This window comes from Zeugodacus cucurbitae, chromosome 6 (genome assembly GCF_028554725.1).
Source record: "Zeugodacus cucurbitae isolate PBARC_wt_2022May chromosome 6, idZeuCucr1.2, whole genome shotgun sequence".
Lineage (NCBI taxonomy): Eukaryota > Metazoa > Arthropoda > Insecta > Diptera > Tephritidae > Zeugodacus > Zeugodacus cucurbitae.
Window position 1 is genome coordinate 40,426,649 of NC_071671.1, and position 26,409 is coordinate 40,453,057.

The 26,409-nt window shown below is 36.8% G+C and overlaps 1 protein-coding gene across 5 annotated transcripts in view; it reads left to right on the plus strand.

Annotated features, from left to right (window-relative positions):
* The window catches only part of LOC105218033 (BTB/POZ domain-containing protein Tiwaz), a 75,130-nt gene that overhangs the window by 26,039 nt on the left and 22,682 nt on the right, over positions 1-26,409 (plus strand). For 2 of the 5 annotated variants that reach the window (XM_011193366.3, XM_054233741.1), the window contains 2 exons: positions 7,298-8,362; positions 11,433-11,495. In XM_011193366.3, coding sequence (XP_011191668.1) covers positions 8,352-8,362; positions 11,433-11,495 — 74 coding nt within the window. In that variant the 5' untranslated portion in view covers positions 7,298-8,351. Of the gene's footprint in view, positions 1-7,297; positions 8,642-11,432; positions 11,496-26,409 lie in introns of all 5 variants that reach the window. The other 3 variants (XM_054233743.1, XM_054233744.1, XM_054233742.1) reach the window with 3 other exon arrangements.

Consider the following 26,409-nt stretch of genomic DNA (forward strand, 5'->3'; position numbering starts at 1 on the left):
GTTGCCATTTGCTGACGTCGTCGCCATTAAGCCCGCAAGAGATACGAGCCTGCTACATGCAAATTTGCCACTCTCGCAGCAGTTTGGTGGCAGCAATCTTGACGCCGGGCGACTGAAGGAATGCATGCAGACACACGACATCGAAGCCCGAGGATATGCTAAGGCGGCGAGCTTACAAAACTCGCAAGGAATCCGGTGAGCGGCGGCAGCGAAGCAATGGAAAAGGAAGCAGAGCAAAGCCCAAGGGCGAAATGAGTACAGACGCATATACACAGAAAACTTAGACTGTGTATGCAACAGCGCGTTGAGACACGGGAGGGATGGCGCGCAAAGCATTGATATACGTGGCGTTTATTGTTGTTATTGATGGCGACAGCGACGGCGTCTGTGTGGAGAAATTAATGCCGACGGTTATAATTTCATTCGCATTTAAAACCATCTCAGAGCTCATTTTATAAGTAAAATTGCATGCGCACAAGCACACTCACACACACAGGCGTGAGTTCTCATTGAAAATACTTTCCATATCGATGTGTTTGCATGTGAATGAGTGTGTGTGTGTATATCAGTACGGATGTGTTTGTAATAAGTTAAAGTTAAGCTTGACACATTTAAGCGGTGACATTAATTGTTTCACAGAAACACATATGTGAAATTAAAAGCGCGTTATGGCTGGTGCATCCACTCGAATATTCGAATTTTCAAAACCGGCTTGTTTGAAATGATCTCTGATAGCTCAGTATATAGTGGTAATGAAGAAAGAAATGGTAATTTTGCATCGATCATTTTATAATGCTGACTGAAAATGTTCATTATTTGCCCAAAACTAGTTAATGTGGAGACAATTATTATAGGGAATGTCAATTTGATAAGAATCTCACTGCTTATGTAGCTATCATCATTGTGTAGCATCATTAAAATGTTCTCTTAAAAACCATTAGAAAGATCATGTAAGGGAGGGTTAAATTCGAGTGAACCAAACAAGGTTTGGTTTGAAAGGTTTAAAAACTGGGATATTTTTTTAAACAATGGGCGTGGCATCACACACCTTTGGGTCAAATTTCATATCTCATTACTCGACTGTTTTAAATCAAATTAAGTACGTAGCATTACCTTGATATTCTGATGTTACAGTTTTAAAATGATGATAATTGTAATCGTTCAAATCCAACCTATTATTTTACTTTACAATAAATATATTTATAATTAATATATCGGAACAAATAATGCACAGATAAAGCTTTCAAGGTACTGAACCTTCTATTTTACTGGCGTAGACACGACACTCTTACGCGGTTATAGCCGAGTTAACAATAGCGCGCCATTCGTTCTTCCTTCTCGCCGTTTGGCACCAATTGGTGCAGTCAGGTCCTTCTCCACCAGGTCTTTCCAACGGAGTGGAGGTCTTCACACTTCTTTGATTTCCATAAGCGGGTACTGCATCGAACACTTTCCAAGCTGAAATGCTTTCGCCCATTCGACCAACATGACTTAGCTAGCGCAGCCGCTGCCTTTCAATTCGCTGGGCTATGTCAATGTCTCCATATAGCTCATACCATTCCATCGTATGAGGTATTCGCCGTTGCCAATCTGCAAAGGACCATATATCTTCCGCAAATCATTTCCCTCGGAAACTTCAGCACCGGAGCTTTTGGTGAATGGGTCAAGGCGAAATCATTTGACTTCCATTCACTTGGGAGGGACCAGGAACGATTCTTTTAATATGACTCAAGCAGCTCACGAATTCCGATCTATTCCGATCTTATGCACAAATAAAAAATAAAAACCCTATGAAAATAGAATCAAGATACTGCCCCAGAGACATATTTTGATGATTTCAGTGTGCATGAAAAACCATATTTCAAAAATATTGGTCAATCTGTAAACTGTGTTAGTGAAATAACGTGGGCAACTTTCCCTGATAATAACGTGACATCGTGAGAATAAATGTGAAATTGGTTTGAGAAACAATTTTATGACGACAGGTTGGAAATAGATATTTCTGAAACTGCAGAGCTCGTAAAAAATCAAGAATTTCGGTAAATATGAAACCAATATTGTATAATGCCGAATCATTAGCGACACCCAGTTTCGGGAGCAAGTAGTCTGAGACTTTGCGTGTGTATTAGTCCGCTAACGTTAGTGCATTGGGTAATTACGCCACTGGAAAACTGCTCATTTTATTATAGCATACAGTAAGGCGTATGTAATTGCTAAAATACGCCAACGGCGGAATTTAAATATTATTCACTAAAGCCTACTGTTGCTACTGCCTGACACCCCACCGGTGGCTGATGCAGCTGCGCAACTACACACACACTCCCACATACAAACAGCTCACTGTCACCGCTGTTTGACAATTAAGTGCATAGGAAGAGTTGCAGCTGTTGTAGAAACCAATATGTGGGTTGTTGTTGTTGTTGCGCCATTTGCTATTATTTATCGTTATGAAGATTTTTGTTATTGTAAGTACTTTCGTCGCTGTGTGCAAAAGTGAATTTGCATATGTGTTGGTGCGTCTACACATATCAGTTGTCACATTGTGGCAACGCTGAATTGAAAATAGTATTTTAATCAACTACAACAAAAGCGACAGGAGCGCACAAGTATGTATGTATATAAATAAGGCACAAAAGCATTTGCAACAACAACATTTGTAGTGGTATGCTGGTAGTGCCTCAACAATGGTAGGAAATGCTAGCTGAAATAATAACGAGAATCGTTGGCGGCAAAACGCAGCACAAACACCTATTGAGAGCGAGCATATTGAGATATTTTTGAAGTACATATCTCTTATATGCGCATATGTGTATAAATATAACTGTATATTGTGTGGCACAGCTCCAATTCGTACAACTACAACGTGAAATCAAAAATTGCAACAACACAACTAAAAAAGGCATTACAAGCCAATTTGAAGCACTTGTGCCGGCGGCCAACGGTCGGCAACAACACACACGAACACAAACTCATTTCAAAGCGAATAAAGAAATAATATGCGCGAAATTCGTCAGAAATCGCAATGCAATGAAATGAAACGAATGCCACAAACGCACAACACAAATACACGGACAACATACTTGTATAGAAGAGCATACAAGGAGCACATGGCGTATAAGTGTGGCATCAATGGAAAAGTTTTAGTTGCATGAGAAAAATTGGCGCCACATGTAATCAACAACCCAGTCTGGCAAATGAAAAACAGAGAAATAAGTTGCAATGCATTGTTTTTTATTCATATCAAAAGCGTGGAAATGTTAAAATCACTTACAAACTCTTACGGACGAGTATATACAGATCCTTTGGAAATGCTTGAATTCTATTTTCAGCATTACTGTCCAATAAAGCTGGAAGTGCTTAAAGCCAGAAATGTTCTCCCAAAAAAAATTACCATACATTTTTTTCAATTTCAAGCAAAATTGACTCCAATTCGTGGGGAATCCAGAAATCATATTATTCATTTACTATACTATAGCTTTCTCGAATTGTCTTCGTTTGTTACAAATACCATTTTATGATTCCCCGAAAAATTGGCGGCGACATAATTTGTAAAATTTTTAGTTTCCATACTAAAATTTTAGTAAATTATTATTTTTTATCCAGGCAAACTCGCTTGAAGAGATATTTTCAACCGCAAATTTTTTTAAATTTCTTCAATTGACAACCCTGTGATAATGCATCATATTTTTTACAAATTTTCAAATCGGTGGCAACCTTCTAACTTATCTTACGTGTATGTTTAATAAGGGAAATGATATACATAAATTCCAGTTCGATCAGAAATAACTATGTAATTTATTTTATTCTCTTTAAATATCTAATTAACATCCCTTTAATGTACATAAGTATGTATAAATATTGTTACACTGTACAGGTAGGTAGGTAGGTGGGAGTGCAGCCATATAATTTTTTAATATATCTAGCACTAGATGTGCCATTTTGATACACTATTCGCAGACCTTTTAATTTACTGTTATCCCACTTCATCTTTCCGTTCAAACCACTTTGGGTTTTCGATGAAGCTTTTTATGTCCGATATGCTTTAGGTGGACATCCATTCAAGGCTTGATGCCTGATGGATTCCAAATGTCCTGTGTCGGATCTGCGATAGGGCTGGACATTCACAGAGAAAGTGGAATATTGTTTCCTTATTCCCCTCTAGTTCACAGCCTCGACAAATATTATTATACGGTATGCCCATTGTTATTGTATGTTCTCCAAATGGCCAATGACCCGTTAGAGTAGCTGTCAGTCTGAAAATACTTTTCCTGGACCTAATAGATCTAGTCTTATCATATTTTGGCCATATCTGTTTAGTTATTTTATATTTTGTTGTATTCTTTCATCTGTTCTCTGTTAATTGTTCAAATTGTATGTTGAGCTCTCTTATGATCGTTCCTAGCGGGAATGGGCATGGCTCAGCAACGGATTCGTCTAGAACGGCTCCTGCTTTTGCCAACTCGTTTGCCCTTTCGTTACCGAAGATGTTCCTGTGGCCGGGAACCCAGATCAAGTCTAATTGTACTTTGTCTTCCAGAGTGCTCAATGCCTTCTTGCAGTTATGGACTACGCTGGAGTTAGTCAGTGGCGTCGACAAGGTCAGAAGCGCCGCCTGACTATCTGTATATATTATTGCTTTTGTATCCTTTGGTAGTTAGCCAATAGAGCTTCACAGGCCTTCTCTATGCCCAGTACTTCCGCTTGGAAGATGCTGACCATGTTCGGTAGACGGAAGGAGCGAGAAATGTTAAGATCATCGGAGTATACACCTGTGTCTACTCCGCAGTCCATTTTGGACCCGTCGGTATAGACTGATATTCATGGTCCATAGTTTTAACCTTCCCAAGGCTCTTTCCATAATCTGTCTGACTGTTGAAGGAAACATGCCTGATACCATCAGCACTATGTGGTCCGCGTATGCTACTGGTTTTAGTCCTCCTTCGTTGAGTTGGAATAGTACTTCGATGACCCCTCCTTGAGGTGTCCCCCAGCTTATATAACTCTTTCGTGTTGCAGCGTCGTTTGAAGCTATTATCCTTCTGTTAATAAGCATCGACTGGACGTAAAACCGTAAGTTTATTCATCAATATCCCCATTGTGTGAATTATTTGGTTTCCCTCTTAGTTCGTAAAACGCCACGACAAAGCGACCAACGCAAGAGGAGACACACTGTACAATACTTAGCTGGAGGCTACCTTCAAAACCGAAGATATACTTATTTTACTTATGACTCAACCTCCCGGAAAAAAATCTTTTAGTCCAATATTCAGAAAAAAGTCGATTTTGCCGTAGAGTGTTATAAAGTTCACTGATAAAAAACAAGAGTTTTTATAACCGATTTTGCGACGTTTTTGTGAATTACTGAAAACACTGATGTTTTGACTGAATATATGTCTACCATGATCTTTTTAGGAGATTTTGTTTAATTTTAACGTCTTCACAGACAAATTGTATACACTTATTAATGTTAAAGAAAATAAGAAACAAATAAATTTAGATTATATCTCTTTTTTGATCTTTCAGTAACTATATCCTATGATTAATAATTATTATTTAACAAGTAAGGAAGGGCTAAGTTCGGGTGTAACCGAACATTTTATACTCTCGCAATTTATTTATTTAACTTTAATTATATTATATAATACACAATTTGACCCACATATTCGTCATATATATTGTATAAAGTCCATTGAAAGTTGGAAACCATAATATTAGGCTAGAAGCACCGAGGTCCTCGTGTTCGATATATGGGGCCTTAAAAACCTATGGTCCGATTTTGGCGATTTTTAGAATAGGGCTGCCACACTATTAACATAGTATTTGTGCAGAGTTCTGCATCGTCAGATCGTCTTCAAAGTTCTGGTATATAGGAAGTAGGCGTTGTTGTGATGCGATTTGGTCACAAAATATCATTGGGATGTAAGGAAACTATTACAAACCAAGTTTCATTGAAATCGGTCGAGTAGTTCCTGAGATATGGTTTTTGACCCATAAGTGGGCGATGCCACGCCCATTTTCCATTTTGTAAAAAAATCTGAGTGCAGCTTTCATCTGCCATTTCTTATGTGAAATTTTGTGTTTCTGACGTTTTTCGCTAGTGAGTTAACCCACTTTTAGTAATTTTCAACTTAACTTTTGTATGGGAGGTGGGCGTGGTTATAATCCGATTTCTTTCAATTTTGTACTGTATTAGTAAGTAGCTAAAAAAACGACTGCAGAAAGTTGGGTTATATAGCTCTATTGGTTTCCGAGATATGTACAAAAAACTTAGTAGGGGGCGGGGCCACGCCCACTTCCCCAAAAAAATTACAACCAAATATGCCCCTTCTTAGTGCGATCCTTCATACCAAATTTTATTTCCATAGCTTTATTTATGGCTTAGTTTTGACACTTTATATGTTTTCGGTTTTCGCCATTTTGTGGGCGTGGCAGTGGTCCGATTTTGCTCATTTTCGAAAGCAACCTTCTTATGGTGCCAAGAAATAAGTGTGCCAAGTTTCATCAAGATATCTTAATTTTTACTCAAGTTACGACTTGCACAGACGGACGGACGGACGGACGAACAGACAGACATTCGGATTTGAAATCCACTCTTCACCCTGATCACTTTGGTATATATAACCCTATATCTAACTCGTTTAGTTTTGGGTGTTACAAACAACCGTTATGTGAACAAAACTATAATACTCTCTTTAGCAACATTTGTTGCGAGAGTATAAAAACAGCCTTATTTCGAACTTCGAAACCAAATACAGTTGAATTTTCCTAACTCGAATCACCATAATCCACAAAGAACTTCGAGTTAGAGAAAAAGGAAGGAAATTCGTATGAAATTTGACTTCTATTGGATATTAAAGTTCAACTGTATTTCGATTTTGGAGGCAAACTTCGAAATCGGAAGATGCTATTTCTTGACTTATGTCTCAATCTCCCGGAAAAATCAGTTTGTTCCAATACCCAGAAAGAAGTACAGTGTAACCTCTTCAGAAACTAAGTTCACTATTTTATTTTGTTTAAGAAATCATGAGTTCACAAGCCTGTAAGAGAGAAAGTTAGGCGATTGGTTAGGGTTTTAAATTTGTTTAACCCCTCAAGCTGTTGTTGTATTAACTGGAACAAAGTAATTGAAATCTTGGCTTATTGAATATTAGTAAACAGTATAATTAGATATTGCACACTTTTGAGTTGAAGGAGGGCGGCATGTGTCGGCGGAGACATTCCCAGTAAATTGCCGCCTTTTAGCATACTAAGTGGTACAGCAGTTTGCTAATCTTGTGTGCATTTTAATTACTTACAGAAATGCACTGAAAAAGCCGAACAACTACACCGATTTGAATACACAGATGCGAGACGAACAACTTGCCATGCAGTAATCAATAAAAACGCTAACAACAACATCATACCAGAAGCTATTAGGAAAGCCAAAGCAACGGCAGCAACAGCGGAATAACCGCTTGTAAACGACCACATACGAACAGATAATAGCGGCAATCGACACACATAGCGGCGCACATTCGAACCGGAAATAGATAAGTCAACGAGAAAAAAGTGAACGAACGCAGGGCGTCGTGGAGCGCAGCGGTGTGCCCGAAAGATATTGTGTGGGGGGAAGGAATTAGCGACCGAAAAGAGAAGAGAAAAAACGTCGCCGCCACAAACCAAAACAATCGCATTCGAACAACAACATTGCGCACCGCAACCGCAGTAAACAACAGAAGGAAACATTTGAAAAGCGCGCCACAGCGCCAACAATAACAACAATAGCAACAATACGGCGAGAAGAAAGCCAACAAAGCAAGCGGTGGATTCTGCGCCACATCAAGGTCGTCTAGGAATAAGGTGGTGGTGCAGCTGTGTGTGTGCTTGTGCGCCTAAGCGAGAGCGATAGATGTTGGAGATTGAGAGAGTGTGAGCGGTAAGGAAATAAGTGAAAACAGTTGCGACAACAACAATAACAACAGCAAAGCATAAACAAGTTCTCCGCCAGTTGGTTGGTGTAAGGGCGGGTGCAGCAAGTGGCAAGTCTAAGAGCGCGTGTGCAGCAAACGAACAAGTTGCCGAAGACAAGTTGGCAATCAACCGTTGCAACGAACATCACAAAGCGGCGCCATCGAACCAGCTGCAAGAGCACAGTACACATACATTTACGCTCAGCGGAGTAAGCGGTTTTGCAGAGCAACTGAACTACCACCGCCAACACGCGCCGCAGCAACACCAACAACAGCAATCAGAGCAGCAGCAGCAGCAATAGCGCCGACAATCAACAGTCAGCCGATATCAGCAGTAAGCGTGGTCTCGACGGCGGGTCGCGTGCATTTGTGACTTCAGTTCGAAGCGGACATTCGGCGCGAATGCAAGTCAGGTAAAATTTAGTGCTCTTCGATAAAGTGTGAACGTAAACACAAGTTGTTGACAAAGTCATAAATCGAGTAATCAAAACACAAGTTATTGCGGCGCTGAGCACAAAGCGAGTGATTCTACAGTACTTAGACAGGCTTTGTTTTCGAAGAATTTTTATTCGAAGTTAAATCTTTTGCTTGGCAAAAATAAGTGTGAACTGTGAACTTTTGTGAGATTTTGAAATTTAAACAGTTGCTCTTGAATACGTGAAAGTGCATTTCCTCAATCTGAAGAATATTTTGTGAGTAATATTTCAAAAACAAAAAGGAAAATTATTAAATTTGTTTTTACAATTGGCTGGAACCTATGTTATGATTCTTTATTTTCCAAAATTATAGTGCTGTACATTAATTTTAAAAACGTTTTGAAATACTTGGATTAATAACCGTATCCCATTACTGCACAATAGGCACAGTCATTATTTATAACATTTCCACAGATTAATTAAACCGAAATGTTAGAGACAAAGAAACGGTATTTAGCAATCTTTTCAAAACCAGCGCCCGAGTGACAAAATCAAATGTGAGAATTTTCAAAATTAAATTACAAGTTCAAATATCCATATTTTCTGGATATAATAAAATTGGTTTAGTTATATGTTTGTGTTCTCGTACAAGAGATAGCTCATTGGTATAAACTAACTTTTTTGTAGGAGACAAATAGATTTCGGGGGCTCTGTTAGTATGTACGTCTATTAGTGCAATTAGAAGACATAGCGACACCTTCTTTTAGACTTAATTTCCAAATTTCTCACGGTATTTGAGTGGATAGCTTAAATACTATATGAAAGTCGAGGTACGAAATAGCTCCATTCATCTTGCAAATACCGATATTTTTAAAAGGTACCGGAAGGAAATTCTCTGTTAAAGGAGAACTCGGTTTGTTAAAAAAAATAGTAATTTGCGGGACACCACATAAATTCCACCAGCCATTTTTCCAAAATTAATTGAATTTACTATAGAACCGTTCTTAGATATGTTTGCAAATGGGCACAAACGCGCTTACTCTCCATTTTCTTTCAGCTAATATGATAATACAATGACTGAGTTCTCCATCCATCAGTAAAGATAATGTAATACAAGCTCTCAAATAGAATTTTATGCGGCAACTCTCTACCAAAAATATCCATAACAGGTACTTAACCTCTCTTTTCGCTCACAAAATGCTTGTCCTCCCGATTTACTTTATATTTTACTTATGGATTTGGTTTAAAAAAGAAAATTCCTGGTGCAACGAGTATTCAGATTATTGTTTATTAAAATAACCATTTCCTCTTATTTTCTTTCAAGAAAGAGGAAAATATCGGCATATAGCTTCGCATAATATGTGTGATTCCCAAAAGAAAGAGATCTCGAATCTATTTTTGCGAATTTTGCCAAGTCACTGTATCTTCTAAATATATAAAGTGACACGATTACAATTGTTCCGTATTGTTAATATTAAACAACAATTAGTAATAAGCATCAAATATGAACCAGACTTACTTACTTTCTTTAGAATATTTAATATAATGACGAAATATATTATTTCATCGAAATGAACACAATAAGCAGGCAGACTCAATGAAAAATGCTATTTAGTCCATATATTGTGATTTGGCTTCCTTTGTTCTACGAATTTAATTTAGTTATGCTCTATATGCTATTGAGAGAGCTCGATCTGTAAAAGAAACCAACTTATAACTTTTTCTTTGGTCATGAAACGCCTGTAAATATTTGAGGATTTTGAATACTATCTGCTTCTCAGAAGATCATAGTTTTTGGTTCCAGTATCCATACTATGTACCATACTATGTAACTGAACTACACTGACTCTGGCCAAAACTTAGGTAGAAGTACAGAACAGATCGCCGTTGACCGAAAGCTGCTTTGGTGATCTTACTGCCTATGAGTCATACTAGGCAAACTAAAAAGTTCGAATGGTTTCTATGTGAAGGCGCTAGTAGACATAGATGCTTACAATTCATAAGATAAAGAATTTTGATTACTAGACTTTTCGACATAATAATTATAGATAGATATAATAAGAATATAAGTGGATCAAAAAGTTAATTGGCCCGATTAGTGTTGTCAAAAGAATAATTTATATAGATAATTCATGAATAATAGAGTATATGAAATCTCTGTGCAATATGGGTGCGTCAATTAAAGAAAACGATTGCAAAATATGGTGAATTGAGCTTCGAATTGTTTTCACAATCACCATATTCTCATGCTACCTTTTTCGGTTAGAAGAATTTAGAGGAATTGCTTTTAGAAAGAAAACATCGATATTGAGAACTTTTTTTGAAAGATATATTGTACCAATTGGCATTGAATTATAAAACTGCGGTTTAAGACAAATGTGTTTTTCTTTAAAATATTTCAAACCGTTCATTTCGCCTATTATTTCATCGATATTTTTTTTTTTTTGTTTATTTTACATTGCAACTAGTTCTAAAATATTTATAAGAAAGACTAACAAGCAACTTGAGTATGATATAAAATATTACAAAATTACAAAAATACTCTGAGAGTATTGGCTAGTTTAAAAGATCGCTGGGTTTTATGCGTTTGAGTCGTCTTGGTGATCCATCTCTAGAAGTTAACATGACTACTTCTTCGTTACAATGCATTAGCAACCTGGCTTCATGTGTTGCTGCAATTTTTAATATTTCAGCGTTAACTGAGTTTACGTTTAGATCACTCTCTATGTCAGCACATCTGCAATACCAAGGCGCTTTGACAATAACTCTTAGTATTTTGTTTTGGAATTGTTGGATGACTTTCTTATTATTTGCGTTAGTACATCCCCAGAGTTGTGCACCATAGCTCCATATCGGTCTGAGTACTTGTTTATAGATAAGTAACTTATTTTCGATGGATAACACTGGATAACTCATCGATATGGATCACTAAATATACTCGTATAAATTTTTAGTTACATGAGCGAATTGAGTGTATTTTGAAACTATAAAAAATACATAATATTCCGATTTTGACTATTATTATTCGGTTTGCCTTAAACAAATTAAATTTTAATTTTCCTCCTAGGACTTCTTTCGTGGCATTGGAACAAAGGTCAGCTTTGACAGTGGATTCCTCTTGCCCCAAAAGGTGAGTGGTTACCTTTTAACCATATTATAAATTATATAATTATGTGAGAAGTCCGGTCTTTAGTTAAATATGAAGAATCAATTATCAATCAATCAATTCAATCAATTTATTGAGATGCTAACAATTTTGTTGAAAGTAAAAACTATAATTACTCATACGACACGTTGTTCTCATATATATTATTTATTTGTAGAATTTCCCCTGCATATTAAAGAAAAGCTTAAAAATTAGTTATTCGTCAGACTAAATTTTTCAAAGTAGAATAAGCAAAACATTTATTTAGACCTTATAAATGTTTTGCTTATTATGCTCTTGCAAATTCACTACAAACGAAGTTTAAAAACATTGTTGGAACTAATCTAAAACTCCACAAAATCTGAAGGGAAGAAAATATTCCACATACTGAGTAACTTAAAACTTTAATTCTAAAATATGTTAATTTTGTATGACAATTATTTATTCTGATTCTAAATAATTTTATATTATTTTTTTTTAAATACCTTTCATATTTTTACACTGATTCCAAAACGAATAAACATTATTTTATATGCTTTTAATGTAGTTTATAAATTGCATAGTATTAGACTAAATTAATAAAAAAGACTAGATTATTCGGATAACGACCAAATTTTTGAAATCGTCTATAACTCGAAGACTCTCTAATTCGAAGATTTTTTGTGGATTATGGTCATTCGAGTTAGGGAAGTTCTACTGTATTTCATATAGGAGAAAGGCAACTGTATACTTTTTTCTCGAGCAAACCCGACCATATAAATGAACATCGTATCATAAAAAACTACTTGCGTCAATATGTACATATGTAAAAGCGACCAGTTTGTGTGTGTGGCAAATTGAAAACACCACAAAATGCGAACGTGTAACCGTTGTGGTGAAGTGATTCTCAGACAATTTCCATCGGCGGAAATTGTCTCCATTGCGACGGCGTTGATACATTGACAGGCAAATATCAACAGAATTACAACAATCACATCGCAGCGGTGCATCAATGCAGGCAAACATCTGTATAAGTATGTAATTCATGTTTGTGTCATTACATGAATGAACGGCTGCAACAACAACGACAACATGTAGAAGATGGAGTGACGTTAAGTTTGTTGTTGTGTCAACGCCAGCGTCAGCGGCGACCGTCTGTTTGTGTCTAACAAAGTGGTCATGTTGTTGTTTACAACCTGGTTGACTTCATCCGCTTGGTTAGGGAAACCGCGAAATTCTCACCCAGCACCGAATGTGCGCATGGCTTTTGCCTAACAGCGAAATGGTCGCTGATTTTGACCGAGGCGGCAAAGCGTTGTGGGCATAGTCGTCGGTCGTTTGTGCCTTTGCCTTTAGATATGATTGTATTCACAGTCTTTACAATTGAAATTCTCGTATTGCAGCATTTTGTATTTTGTATCGCTTTCTACATCACCCCTCTCTCTCTCCCCAACTTGTAGCAATGTTGCAAGTCAATATGTTGCAGATGTTGCACATATAGTCAACAACTATTGTTGGTGATGCAGTTGTAGCATATTATCCCAGATTGCGGCAAATAAATGCCAGCACATCGCCTGGAGGCCTGTGAAACACTATACTGTGCATATACTTAACGTGACACACGTTCACTCATAACTGCATATACTCAACACACGCACATATAATCAACCAACCAATAGAAGTCACTGTTCCCATTTCCGATGTTGATAGCCGACGACAAATAAGCGGTTAAATTGATATTCGTTATGTTGTTATTGTTATTATTATAATTGCTGTTAATAAACTCATCATTACACACCAATTGGAACATTCATCAGCCAGGCAGTGTAAACTAAGATTGATTTATTTCCTTTGTCGCTGAATGCGGTATGTTGGAAGAGCCAGATATGGACCGGGGCTTAGAGTTTGAATCTTGTTGTGAAAGTTGCAGATTTAGATTTAGATGTCTGTTGCGAATGGTGAGAATACTAATTGATTGAGCTGAGCTACTGTATGTCAATCAAATTGGTTTATTTCAGAGCTGGAACCCATACAGAACACAAAATTACGGTGATATAGTGTGGTTGATGAACTGACAAAAAGAATATTACCTAATCAAAAGTCTTACTCTTGTAGAAACGGGATATATTCCACAGACCAGAATCGGTTAAACTAAGAGAAATTGGACCCCGATTAATTTATAAAATATATATATATATCTTTATAGTCTACTTGAGTCATAACAAAAAATCTTTGTCTTACTCAATACGAAATATTCAACAACTACAACATTCACATTTACCGTTACATACTGAACACAAACTGTCCCCAACATATCAGAAACAAATTTGTAAAAGGAATAAAATAATAGCTGTAATCGATTGGTCACTTCTCTGCTCGCTAACTTCGGGCGCTGCTCGCCTGTCAAAAACTTTATATGTGAAAGCAACAACAAAGTCATCTAGTTGAATTCGTGCAGGAGAGTATGCGGATACCTCATTAAGAATTCTATCGCCGCTTGCTGAGTGCTGCCAAATTTTTTTTTTACATGTGTAGACCAATCACAATGGTAAAAACGACTCAATGGACAAATTGTATTGAAATATATCTTAATTGATTAAATAAAACGTAAGGCATAGACGCAGCTCGAAACAAAGGGTTAAAATAAGTTTTTTTTTTTTTTTTGCAGATTTAAGTATTTCTCCACCTAAGGAAATGGTGCAGCACCATTGGCATTTTAGCGCAAGCTTGCACCATAAGTGCTGCCTGTCTGTTTGAATTACAGGATAGTGCGTTCTATTGGCTTCTCTATAACGCTTAGCCAATCGATGACAGCTAATTTTGATCTAATTTTGTTGTGATTCGTCGCTAAGCCATATTCACACGAAACAATAACCACAACGACAACACAAACGCCCGAAAACACATCGTATAAAATGACGAGCGGACGTGCGCTATTTACTGGCCAACAGGAACACACTAAGCGGTACTTCGCAACAGCATGTAGCCCTTTGTGGTTATTTTTTTTAAATTGTGTGCCTGTTGTTGTTGTCTGCATTGTTTTTGTTTTTGCAAATACCATATATATGTGTGGGATTTGTGGCTTTCGTGGCAACGCTTCGTCGTGCATTGCCGAAATCCACAGTTCAGCGCAACCAACATATTGCCTTTCGGTGGCAACAATTCAGGCGTTGCAGCGCTCACTCACCGCCGGGCAGGTCCAACAATTCGACGGCTGTTTGTCCATTTATCCGTTTGGTTATCTAGCTGCCCACACACTCAGAAACTACAGAGTCGCAACAGCCGATGCGACGCCTGCGGTTTCAGCGCATTCGTGGACATAAGACAATCGGCAACGGCCTCGGTCGCGGTCGCGGTCTCGGCAACGGCCAGCAAGCCAACCAAAGCTTACCGCAAGCCAATTCGCCAACTCGACGGCCCAGCGATGGAGCCACTAGGCAGCAGACGGCCAGACAAATTGCGCTGGGCACATCTTCAGTTTGTCTCGCTACAGTTGAATCGTTTCGGTCGGCTCTTATTGACCGACGTTGCCTGTGCTGTTGAATATGTTGTATAGCCGGCGGACAAATCGCGAGATTTTCGCACGAAAATCACGCTGATTTAGTTGTCGTTGTTGTTGTTGTTGTCGCTGTTGTTGTTCTGCTTTGTTTTGCCGTCAATAATCTTATGGGTATTATTGTTGTTGTGATTGACACTAAATACACAGCCGCGTCCACCATAACACAGCGACAGGCAGAGCAAGAGCATGATAATAAGCGATAGCCAAAATCGTCGTAGCTGTAACGCAACACTGAAGATGAGTCGCCTTTAGCCGGTGAAATATGGGTAATTATTTCAATGTAATCCCATGCACACATCGCCACATACATAAACGGTCACATGCATGGGAGTAAGTGCAATAAACGCCGGCTTGCGATGTGCATATGTCTTTTACATAAATTCTTGTGCGTTTATCACTGTACGACTGAGCGACTCTGGGACTGTGTGTGCGTTGTTTATACCCCGCAGAGCTTTGGGGAATGCGCGGTTGTTGGGAACCAATAACATTTCCTTTCACATACCGATCAACCTCATTTCATGCATTTCTCACAACCGCCGCTGTACATCTATACATACATATGTTTGTATGTATGCACGAGACTACATTGAGGCTCTAGAGATGACTGCACGCTTTACTGTGTTTTTCTGGTTTTTCTTGTGAATACTCGCATTAATGCAGCATTAACGAATTTAGCGCGAGAATAATATTTTGTATTTATTTGTAAGCATGTACATATATGTATGTATTTACATATATTATTTGTGGGAGGGCAGTTAATGAGGTGGGAACTAGGTTGTGTTTGAGTGTTGAGGAAACTAATAAGTGGTTAAGATGTACCAACTTGCATAATATTATTATATATTTTCTTGTTTAAATTGCTTTCTATATGAAGTATTAATATATGAAAATATAAAGTTATAAAATATTACAAAAAGATGTTTTGCTTGAGAATCCTGCCAGAGAAATAGGTATGTGTATGTCATATTATAAGTATGTTTCTTAATTGCTAATAGCTCTTATATATAAGGAATATTTAACGAAACTCTTAGTTGCAATGATTCTCACAATGAACCAATCATACCAATCAATATAAAAAACAATTATTTCGCCAAAATTAGCAAGGAAACATCTTGGTAATGTGTTTGGCAATTCATTATATCAGCGCTTAAAAAATATTTATCATTTAACAAACTTTATAGCTAGTGCAATCGAATTATTTAATAAATGACATCCTTCTAATGTTTACAAACACTTACATCCCGTATCTTCATTATTATTTTATGATTATCAGATCTTTATTTAAACATTTCAAACTTATTAACCTATAAACCAGTAGAATCAACTGGCTAACCATCCATAGTTAAAAAAACAGATCTATAATCCCCGAAAATTCGAATAATTCGAAAAATACTAAGCTTGTCGGAGAAAATGGCACAGACATAACATCTTCCTTTCATAGTTTGGTATTATGTGAATCTTGATAATGTGGCACTAGATAGGAGTTGTCCGAGAAACGAAATCTTTATAAACGTTATTGTTTTATTTGAAGATAATTGAAAATAATTTATAAAATTATAAATTATATGAACACATTTAACTAGACCGTCGGAAAAAATAAAAATGGGTTCCCTTCTAATTCTATAATTTCTGAAAATATTTCAATAAGCAGCTGTAGTATTTATTTTATATTCGAACGACATGCGAAAGAATTAGCTGTTTCTTCTCCGACATAGCAGAGCATAATATACGGATACGAACGTGAAAACTCTGCTAATTTGCCATGTTTGCGCCTTGCAGAGGCCCTAAAATATACATATGGATGAGAATTCGTATTTAAATGTAACACCCTCACAATAGACCTAGGGTACTTACGCCTTTAGTCGCATTACCCAATAAGCAAAATACAGGCAGAAATGCAACAATTATACCATTCATTAGAGATATAAGGATCTAGCTCAGTTACTCAAAAACTTGAAACCGAAAAATGTATCTGTCGTATAAAATTGGTTTTTCACGTTCGTATTGCTTGTTGGGGGAATATCAAGAAGATAAATTTTAGTGAAAATAATTAATTATTTTAAGATTTTTCAATGGGCACAAAATCGCAAGGTTTTGTTTATTAAGTTTGGCTGCCTCAATCAAAATTAAGATCAGCCACATATCTACATGCACCCGCTTATGATATCAAGTAACAATAATATCTAAATTTCATTCTCACATGCACTAAATATGGCCAGAAGAATACAGAAGGAAAAGAGGGAGGGTCATTCGCACTAGAGTTGTAAGTGTAAGATTAGAGGAAAGACTGGATGAATGTCCGAATGGAGTTGATGTATAGATGTTCTACACTTTGGCTCGTTGATTTCTTGACTGCAAATGTAATTCAACCAAATGTTGCGTTTGATAATCGGAGTGCTCTCCTTATTGCGCCAACACCAACATCTAGTGGCGAAGGCTGGCAACCGGCTCTGCCTACTTGATAGCTCGCAACTTACTTGACATCAGAGCGCTTCAGGCGTTTCTCACAAACAATTGTATACAGCAATTGTATATGAATGTGTTTGTGTGTGTTTATGGGCACGAAATTAAGAGACATAGTCCAATAGAATATATTCGAGACCAAATGGTTAAGAGTCGAGTAGCAAATCGCAGTACAATTGGTTAGACATATGCGCTTACATATACATACATATTGAGCAGCTTGTTGCATTTTCATTGACAAGCAAATATGTTGAGCTGATTACTTGGCTGCCGTTTGTGCTTCTGTGTTATTGGCATCTTGTCTTACGTAACTGATTGAAAAGGTGTTACAGTTGAAGTATCATACGAATATTGTTATTATTATTCAGACTTAATTCTTATAAGTAACTCTTACTCATATATTCAGTGTAAAATAAACACTGAGAGCGTTAATTTTGATTCGAAGAAGGATAACGATATAGACAATTTCACTATCGAAATTCTCTTAAACATAATAATGGAATTCTTGATTTTGGATCATTCATGAAGAATGGAGAATGAATCATGTGGTTGTTGTTGTTATAGCGGTAGAGAACATTCACCAAATAATCGTGCGCAAGCCTGTTGACAGCCGTTGATCGGAGAGTTCCGAATCGGTCTGGTTACAAAGACTAAACTGTCGTGGGAAAGGCTTAGAGAACATACTTTGGCGGTGATGGTTTATATTTTATATTATTATTTTTTATTATTTTATATATTTTATCTTATTTTCTAAAAAGTTGCTACCAACGCATAAAAATCAATTCCAAACAAGTAATCTTGGATAATAGATTGTAACGCAGGTGATCGTTCTATCGTTTCCCCTATAACGAAATTTCGCTTACTTTGCATGCGATCTTTAGCATTGAGTTCCGATTGGATAAAAACAAGACATTTGATGCCCTTTCTTTGCTTTAAGAATTGTTATGATTAGCTTTTCATAGTCAAATCTACAGTCTGAGGGATATAAGCTCCATCTAAGAGCAAAGCTTTAGCACATCTTAAGCCTTGCATAAAAATTAGGATCGAAAACAGAAACAACCAATATTTTGGAATATTTCTAGCATAATATTTTTAAATAAATAAATATTTGCTGAGATTCTTTAAAAAATATTTACGTTGTGTTTCTTCTCCGAAATAAGGGATATTTTACAAAACCAGTGCTGTAGGCAAAAGAAACATCTTCGTAGAAATATCAGCATGTATGAATATCTTCGTACATACAATAGTGACATAAACACAAATCCTTAAATAATCTTAATACCTATGTAATTGAAGAATGGACCCACACTATCAGAAGTATTCATTAGCTTTCGTATGGCCAATGTGGTGGTCAATTTGTCTTGCTACATTTGCAACCGGTTGTGTCATGACGATGATGCTTTGTCCACTTGGCCGCCGGCAATTGCGCTCCACCTACCGCACCAACACCTTTGACCAGCTTTAACAGCCTGTCATATCGGTATCTAAATGCATACAAACATACATACATATGTACATATATACAAGTATTTTATTGCTAATTTTTTATTTAAGTCATATTGTTTTCATTTCAATGTTTTGTTTAAATTTTTGCCTCCACAAGCACACATACACACATTGGCGCTGATATGAGTATTAGAAGAAAAAGAACACACAAAAAGTTGCTTGCCCCACAGCTGTGCTAATGTGCATTTGCCAATCGCAAGGCAGTACACGAGTGTTCGACGTTGTTCGTCGTCAAAATATGGCTGCAGGTAGAATTCTATAAATCTGTATGTGTTCACCTACTATATTTTTGCACACACAATATGCATACATATGTACTCAGCTTTATATACATATGTATGTGTGCGCCTGAGTACTTATATTTACTAAACAAGTTTGCTTTTAAAATGTTTTCGATGCCCGCGGCAATATTTCTGGTAATTACGATTTGATTAACTTTAACTACATAAAACACATGTGCGCGGCGGTGTCGGTACACTAGGGTGGTCAGCCGATCGTTGGAGGGTCGCAGGTTTAGTGTGACCACAGAGGCGGCTTATGCATCGCTCCATTTTGAAGGGAAGGAGTTGTGGAGGGCACAAGATGCGAAAGAAGGGGCAGGCGGGCGGTCGATTGAATGCTTTGTGAAGCACGGCTTACTCTGGCCACAAGCGCATTTGTGTGTTAGTGAGGCGTGTTGCGAAAAATTTTATAAATCACTGTAGCTATGTATACCTTTGTATTATATACATATACATATATATATCGTATATTATATACACGTTAGTGCAGTTGTTTGTCAGCTTTTATGTGTGCTTAAATGCGAGATCGCCAAAGGCGTTCTCATGGATTTTATATTATTTTTATATTTTTATTTCCCTTTATTTCATTACTTTTATAATATTTTTTATTACGTATACTTTTTTTGCTCTATCTGTCGTTTGCTTTGTGCTGTTTGTAGGCGCTTTTGTAGCCAGTAATTTGCTTTGAGAGGTCAGCGTTTTTGTATTGACTTTGCTTTGACATGGATATTTAGTTGCTCAGTTCAGAGTATTTTTAATTTGTTAATTGTGATAAGTTTGTCAAATAGAAAAATTAATTAAGGACTATTGCAACAAATATTGTATGTAGAAAACCACTAGTTGTCGTAAACACTTCTTCAATATATTATATTCTGCAGTCTTTTTATGAAGTTATCTTCAAACTCCACATAGAGGGCTATCTTCCAAATATTTAAACCATTTTTGTGTTCCGAATTTGAAATTTGCTTCAAAATATGTTTCAATTTCGGCGATGTCTTCTTCCTTGCCGTTAAATTTCTCCCCTGGAAGTATATTTCTTAAGGTTTGAGGAACAGAAAAATTCCCTTAGAAATCGACTGGATATGGACGCACTGTGCCTTCTATGCACTTTTTTCTCTATGTTTCCTCTTTCTGTGAATCCGTACTTCAATTGTTCCCGAAACGTTATGCCTGAGAACAAGATAACAGCTGGGGTCTTTGCTCGTGTTTGTGAATTGTAATAGCTTTACACAGTACTGCGTTTAAAGAGTTGCTCTTAGAAAAATGTTTGGCTTAACTAAAGGTTTGCATACAATTGAGGCAATATTGTTTCATCTCTAAGTTATGGAGAACTGTGAAAAGGTCCACTAAATGTTAAAGAACATCAGTCGCTACAAAAGCGCCTACAAACATGGAAATATAGAAACCATAACACTGAAAGCTGACTGTTTACAGATGTCTATCGAATGAACTAGGAAAGAAGTGGTGGGACCAGAATCATCTACTCGTTGTTATTTTTGGCCAAATATGAGCACACAGGGCAACCAGTTTGCCTACAACTTACTCATATCGAAATATATTTATGAACCATTAATACAACACGTTCATTTAATATGTTTAGAGTACCGGCTTTCTCAATCGCTTTATTTTCCCGCTATCCAAAATCATTTAAACTCTTTTGGTTCAAATAGCCGACGACAGTTGTGGTAAAACTCATTTCGATCGTAAATTTTGTGGATTATTCAATACTAATCATGGAAATAAAATTTCAGCACTTATTCCATGATGCTATTAAAGCTTAGTACTTTCTGCGCAATTACGATACTAGTTACCTATCTGTCAAGTCATTCGTTGCGAAAGAGCTGTCAGTGTCAAAAGAACTTACAATTAGAGAAACACTGTATCAACCAACACTTACATTATAACAAGTTCTCGTTGTCTACTATTACCACATCCGTGTTGTCGATATGAAATGAAAATATTTTTCTGTTTTCGACCAATAAACATAGCAGAATAGTGATAGCGTTTTTTCTCTCCGCATTGCAAATTGAAAAATGACGTTGCACATTAAGAAGAAAAAAGAAAACGGCAAGATACTCATTCATCATGCCATATGCAGCTTTGGAGCCAGTTGAAGTTTACATACTCTGCTCACAGACTGACACACAACATGGTTTGAACTGGTGCAATTATGTATATTTGAAGACCATTACGGCGGCTCAAGTCGCTGCTGCTACAGCTACTGCTGAAGATGATGGTGATGAAGGCATCAGTCAAAGGTGGAAATTGTAAAACAACATTTTTCGCCAAACAGTAGCAAACACAGCTGTCCGCACAACGGAAACCAGGAGTCAGCATGAGCAATAGCAATTTATGTGCCCATGGTAGTTTTGTGAATGAACGGATGAAGGCTGTAGCTCTGCAACTCTGTGGCCGTAGCGATAGTCGTAAATAATAACAAAAGCAATGTGTATTGCATGCAACCATGATACACTTGCCCATATGGATGTGTATATTCTAAGCAGAAGACAGCGTAGATCAATCTAACTTCGAGAATGTAGCCGCAAATGAAGCTGCTTGTGGAAGCAAATGAGTGTGTGCAAATCTTCTTCAATTCTATCTCGTGTTAGAAGCTTTCCGTCATGGATCTATTTGATTAAGTGCTGAAGAAGTCCAAACAGTTATAGGGAACAAAGACCAGAAATACTCGTTTTTATGAATTATTTGTTCGAAATCTTCTGAAATGAGAGATCTTCCGAGATTTAATTTAATTTATATTTTTAAGTTTTCGGCATCAAAGATTTTTCCTCCAGGGTTGGGTCGGTTTCTCACAAACATTGTTCATGAGAAAGTTGTCGCCGCAGTGGACCCAGTCAATGCAATGAACTTTACCAGATGCAACTGTTCCAAATGAGACGAAGACCGTCCTATCGAAACTCTATCCTAAACATTTGCCATATCCAAAAATACCTCTTAATCTGTCTGTACAGCGTCCAAGTCTCCTAAATCGATTATGTACCATCGTCAATGAAATTGCATGTAGGTTCATTGAATACAACCATTGCCTAAATAAGTCTATGTAACATTACAACATAAAAAGTTAAAGAAAAAAACTATTCCAACAAATAGTGTAAGCATGGTGGTAGTAATGTCTAGGTACACCACCCACACCAACTTCACGCAACCATACACACCTTACCACATTTGTGTGTTCATCCGCCTTTCGTGTCTATTCTAGTCCATTTTCGCCTAAGGTGCTATCTTTTCTATGCCAGTTAAGTGTTGTTCGCAGTGCCCGCAGCCAATCTTTTGGATGAAAATTTTGAAGAGTTGTCTTCTACGTAAATTTGTGAGCAAACTGTTTGACTATGACTATACATAATATACTCTAAGCATATACAAATATATATATGTACACAACAGCTTGGTTGACAGTTGGTTGATTTTGCCTGGACTTTTGTTAGGCGTTTGCTTAACTCGTAATATGGGGAAATTGTTCGGTTCACAATGTGCGAGTCGTAAACTAAATACATATTAACATAGAGCGACCATACTAGAAGCCAACAGCACGTGGACATATCGCTCCTATGTGCTCCTTCATATTTGTGTGTGTTGATTGTGTGGTAGCACACTTTTCGTGCCGGTCAACCGAAATTAGAACTACAAAAGTTAGCCATTAATTGTTGGTTCCATTTTTTGGAGTTTGTCATTTTTACAGATTTTTTTATCAGCAATCCGTTAGTTATCCTAGTACCATGGACGTGTGTTGTGTGTGATGGTGTCTGTCGTTGTAGGTGTTGAAACTGACTGCTGTTGGTATCTTCTCAAAGTGTTTATGTTTACATCTGTTTCGTTTGATTTTGGTTTTCATTCGTTTTTTGTTGTGCAATTTAAAATTCCAATTGCTTCTATTGGCGATGTTTGAAACAATTTAAAATTTAATAAAATGTTTAATTATATAGAATGATAATACGAAAAGGCCAGATTATGCACTGGAGTACTTTTAATAGTGTTACTGAGATGCCGGCTCAGCTAAAAGTTCCTTAACTCTCAATGATACTAACGGAATTATTACCTTAACCTAAAATTCCTTTAATCACGTGTCGCGGAAATCTTAAAAGTCTTATCTAATCCCCGTACTTCTATAACACTCTACTCTCAAAACACTATGTTTATAGCAGGAAATTGAAAAGTAAGCAAATGTATGTGAGGTGTATATGTTTATCCCCTAAACTTTGCATTTTCTTTGAACACAAAAACCCGATCATCCTTTATGTTCTGTTTTTTCTCTCTCTTCAATAATGATTCGGAGCAGTCACTGCATCACAGACGCACAAACGAAATGTTTGCCAACGGGTATAATTTGTGTAGAAAAACAAAAATACTTGCAACATTGCCACAGGCATATTGAATCCCACACCTTTGCCCCCGGTCTCAGAGTTCTGTATGTTCCCAAATATATGTGTACATAAATATTAAATTGTTTTAACTCTCTAGGGAAAACTTAAGGTGGTTTAGAAAAATACCGGTAAAAATTAGAATATCCAGAAAAAAACTCATTGAGAAGAGCATAAGATATAAAGAAAGATGATTCAAAAATAAAGCTTAGTTACATCGGTGAATTAATATTTGGTCAAAAATAACTTGAAGAAGCTGAAGAAAACCATATAACTATTATATATTTTTCACCAAATTTGACAAATTACTTTTTTTCTAGGCGGCATCTCAGAAAAATATAGTATCCATGGAAAAGCGAGTCGACTGACTAGTTAGACCTGCGGTTCATACCAGCTGCAAAGTAATTGTTACTAGTTACTTTCACTGCTGGGTTGCTGTAAACTTACAAATCCAAATGCATGAGAATATGTGAAAATTTCGCGTGCGCTGTAGTTGACGCTGCGGGTATAAATGTCTGAACTTATGTGTGCATCCCTCGATAATACATACATATTTACAAGTATTGCACGTAACTTGGGGCCATTACAATTTCATTATAGAAAACTTAGGGAAAATTCGAATGCAACCAGCAATGAAGAACTGATACACTAACAAATATTACAACATTACAAAAAAATATAAATGACAAGTTCTACTTCTAAATACCACATATATTTAAGAAATAGAAATGAAAATGTTGTTGGTTATACATATTTAATTCGAGATTATTCGAAAGAAAGATCGAAATTTTTGAGACAGAAATTTAATAGTGCAGTTTGAGATAAAAGCGGTGTTTTCAACAACTCTGTTTCGGGGACAGTTTGAAATTTTGAGATCCCACGATTGTGAATATCATAAGAATTGTAAAAAATAGAGGCGTTTGACCAAAGATTGTCTCCAATTATTGTTATGCCAAAGTCGCATTTCTTGGTCTACACATTTTTGCCAACAACGTTGGCTATTTCACCATTTAAAATACAAAATATGACAAAATCGGTTCTTAAATTCCCCAGCGCTCAAGATTCCACATTCATCCTACACACACACATACATTCAAATGTTTCACGTAATTGTGTAAGTGAGATTTTCTGGGTGGCTAGCTTTCGAGCTAAATTTTCGTGTTTCTTTTATCCCTTTGCGGTTTGTTCCCTACAAGCACTGTTGTGTGCGCTTCATTCGTCTTTTATCATGCCACAAGCGTTATCCTTCAACCAACCAACCCTACCTCCAATTTACCTGTCTGTCGTCAATCTTCATTTGCTTACATTCCTGCAAAAGTTTGGTTGAGAAGTGACTCCCCCGGCAGTCTACAGCAATACCACCAACAAACACACATATTACTTTTTTCACATACGACCACTCTTGGCATGCCACACATTGCCTATAGGAAATATTATATTTTCAAAGGGCTAAACGTTAACTCTTATAAGTCGTTTTCGATTCGCTACTTCTCTGCTCGCTATGCTGGAGCTCTGCAGTTTTGCCAAAGATTTGGTACAACAACAAAAATATCTGAGACTACCTTATATAAATAATATGAATCAGTCGTCTATCATGACAGACTTTTTTTTTGAATATTGATTCGGCTCTCTATAAAATTCGGGGAACTTGAAAGTAGCTTTATAATATTCGAAGAAATCTAATCATGGCAGCTCTCTTCGAGGTCTATACTAATATTTTTTTTGGGCTTATGGTTTATATTTGTTATTTTATCTACACTATCCTGACTATCATCCCAGAAAGTTCAGTTCTTGCTCGTTCGCTATTTTCGTACGCGCTATATGTATTAGTCATTAAGCACACTTCTCAGTTAAGTAATATTTACTACAGGGTGCTTTCGTTGTTGTGCTTGATTCCTTCGTCAGGATCATCACTATTTCGTTGTCTTTTTTCGATTTCCCTTCGTTTATTTTTTTCTTCGAGAATTTACCTCCTGTTTGCCACACACTGCATTCACAATCACAACCAGAGCAATAGTGTTTGCAACAACAAAAACAAACAATTCAATCGCAATCCAATTTCCGTGAACGTTTTGCAACACTAAACGAAATTATTTTCCAAGTTTTACGAATACTTGGAGTTACTTGCACTTTCCGGATTATAAGTGTGTGTGTATTTGTTGGTGCATATGAGCAAAATATGAGGAATATGGTAAGCAACCATATATCTGGATGTATTAGTTTAACTGTTTAAGGTGGAATTTCATTCCAGCGCCATTTTTGATGTACGCAAAGAAAAAAGTGTATTTTGACTGACAATAAATAGAAATAGGTAAGATAGTAATGTTCAGACAAGAATTTGTGCCTGAGCCCATATTTCGCATAGTTTCCCAAGATCTCAAGTGAAGAATATATTATATTTCAGGCAAATGAGAAAAGTATTTCTGGAAAATAAACTTTAAAACCTTTCCCTTTTACGTTTAATATCTAAGATCTAAGGCGAAGGTTATCGGAGGTGTGGTATCTAGTTGTTGGTTGAATCAGAGATGATAAAACAATGAAATTTCTTCAAAAGCATGGAAAAATTTGGTTTCGTGCAAAACATGGCACTGTAGAGCAAGTAAATAGAATTAGGAAAGCATTCGAGCACAGAGAGAACCTTCAGCTATTTTTCTAGTTGTAGCACATGCGTTCGATAAGGTCAGTTAAAGTAGCAGATTTCACCACAGCTCCAGTAAGCCGTAACAAATGCCCCG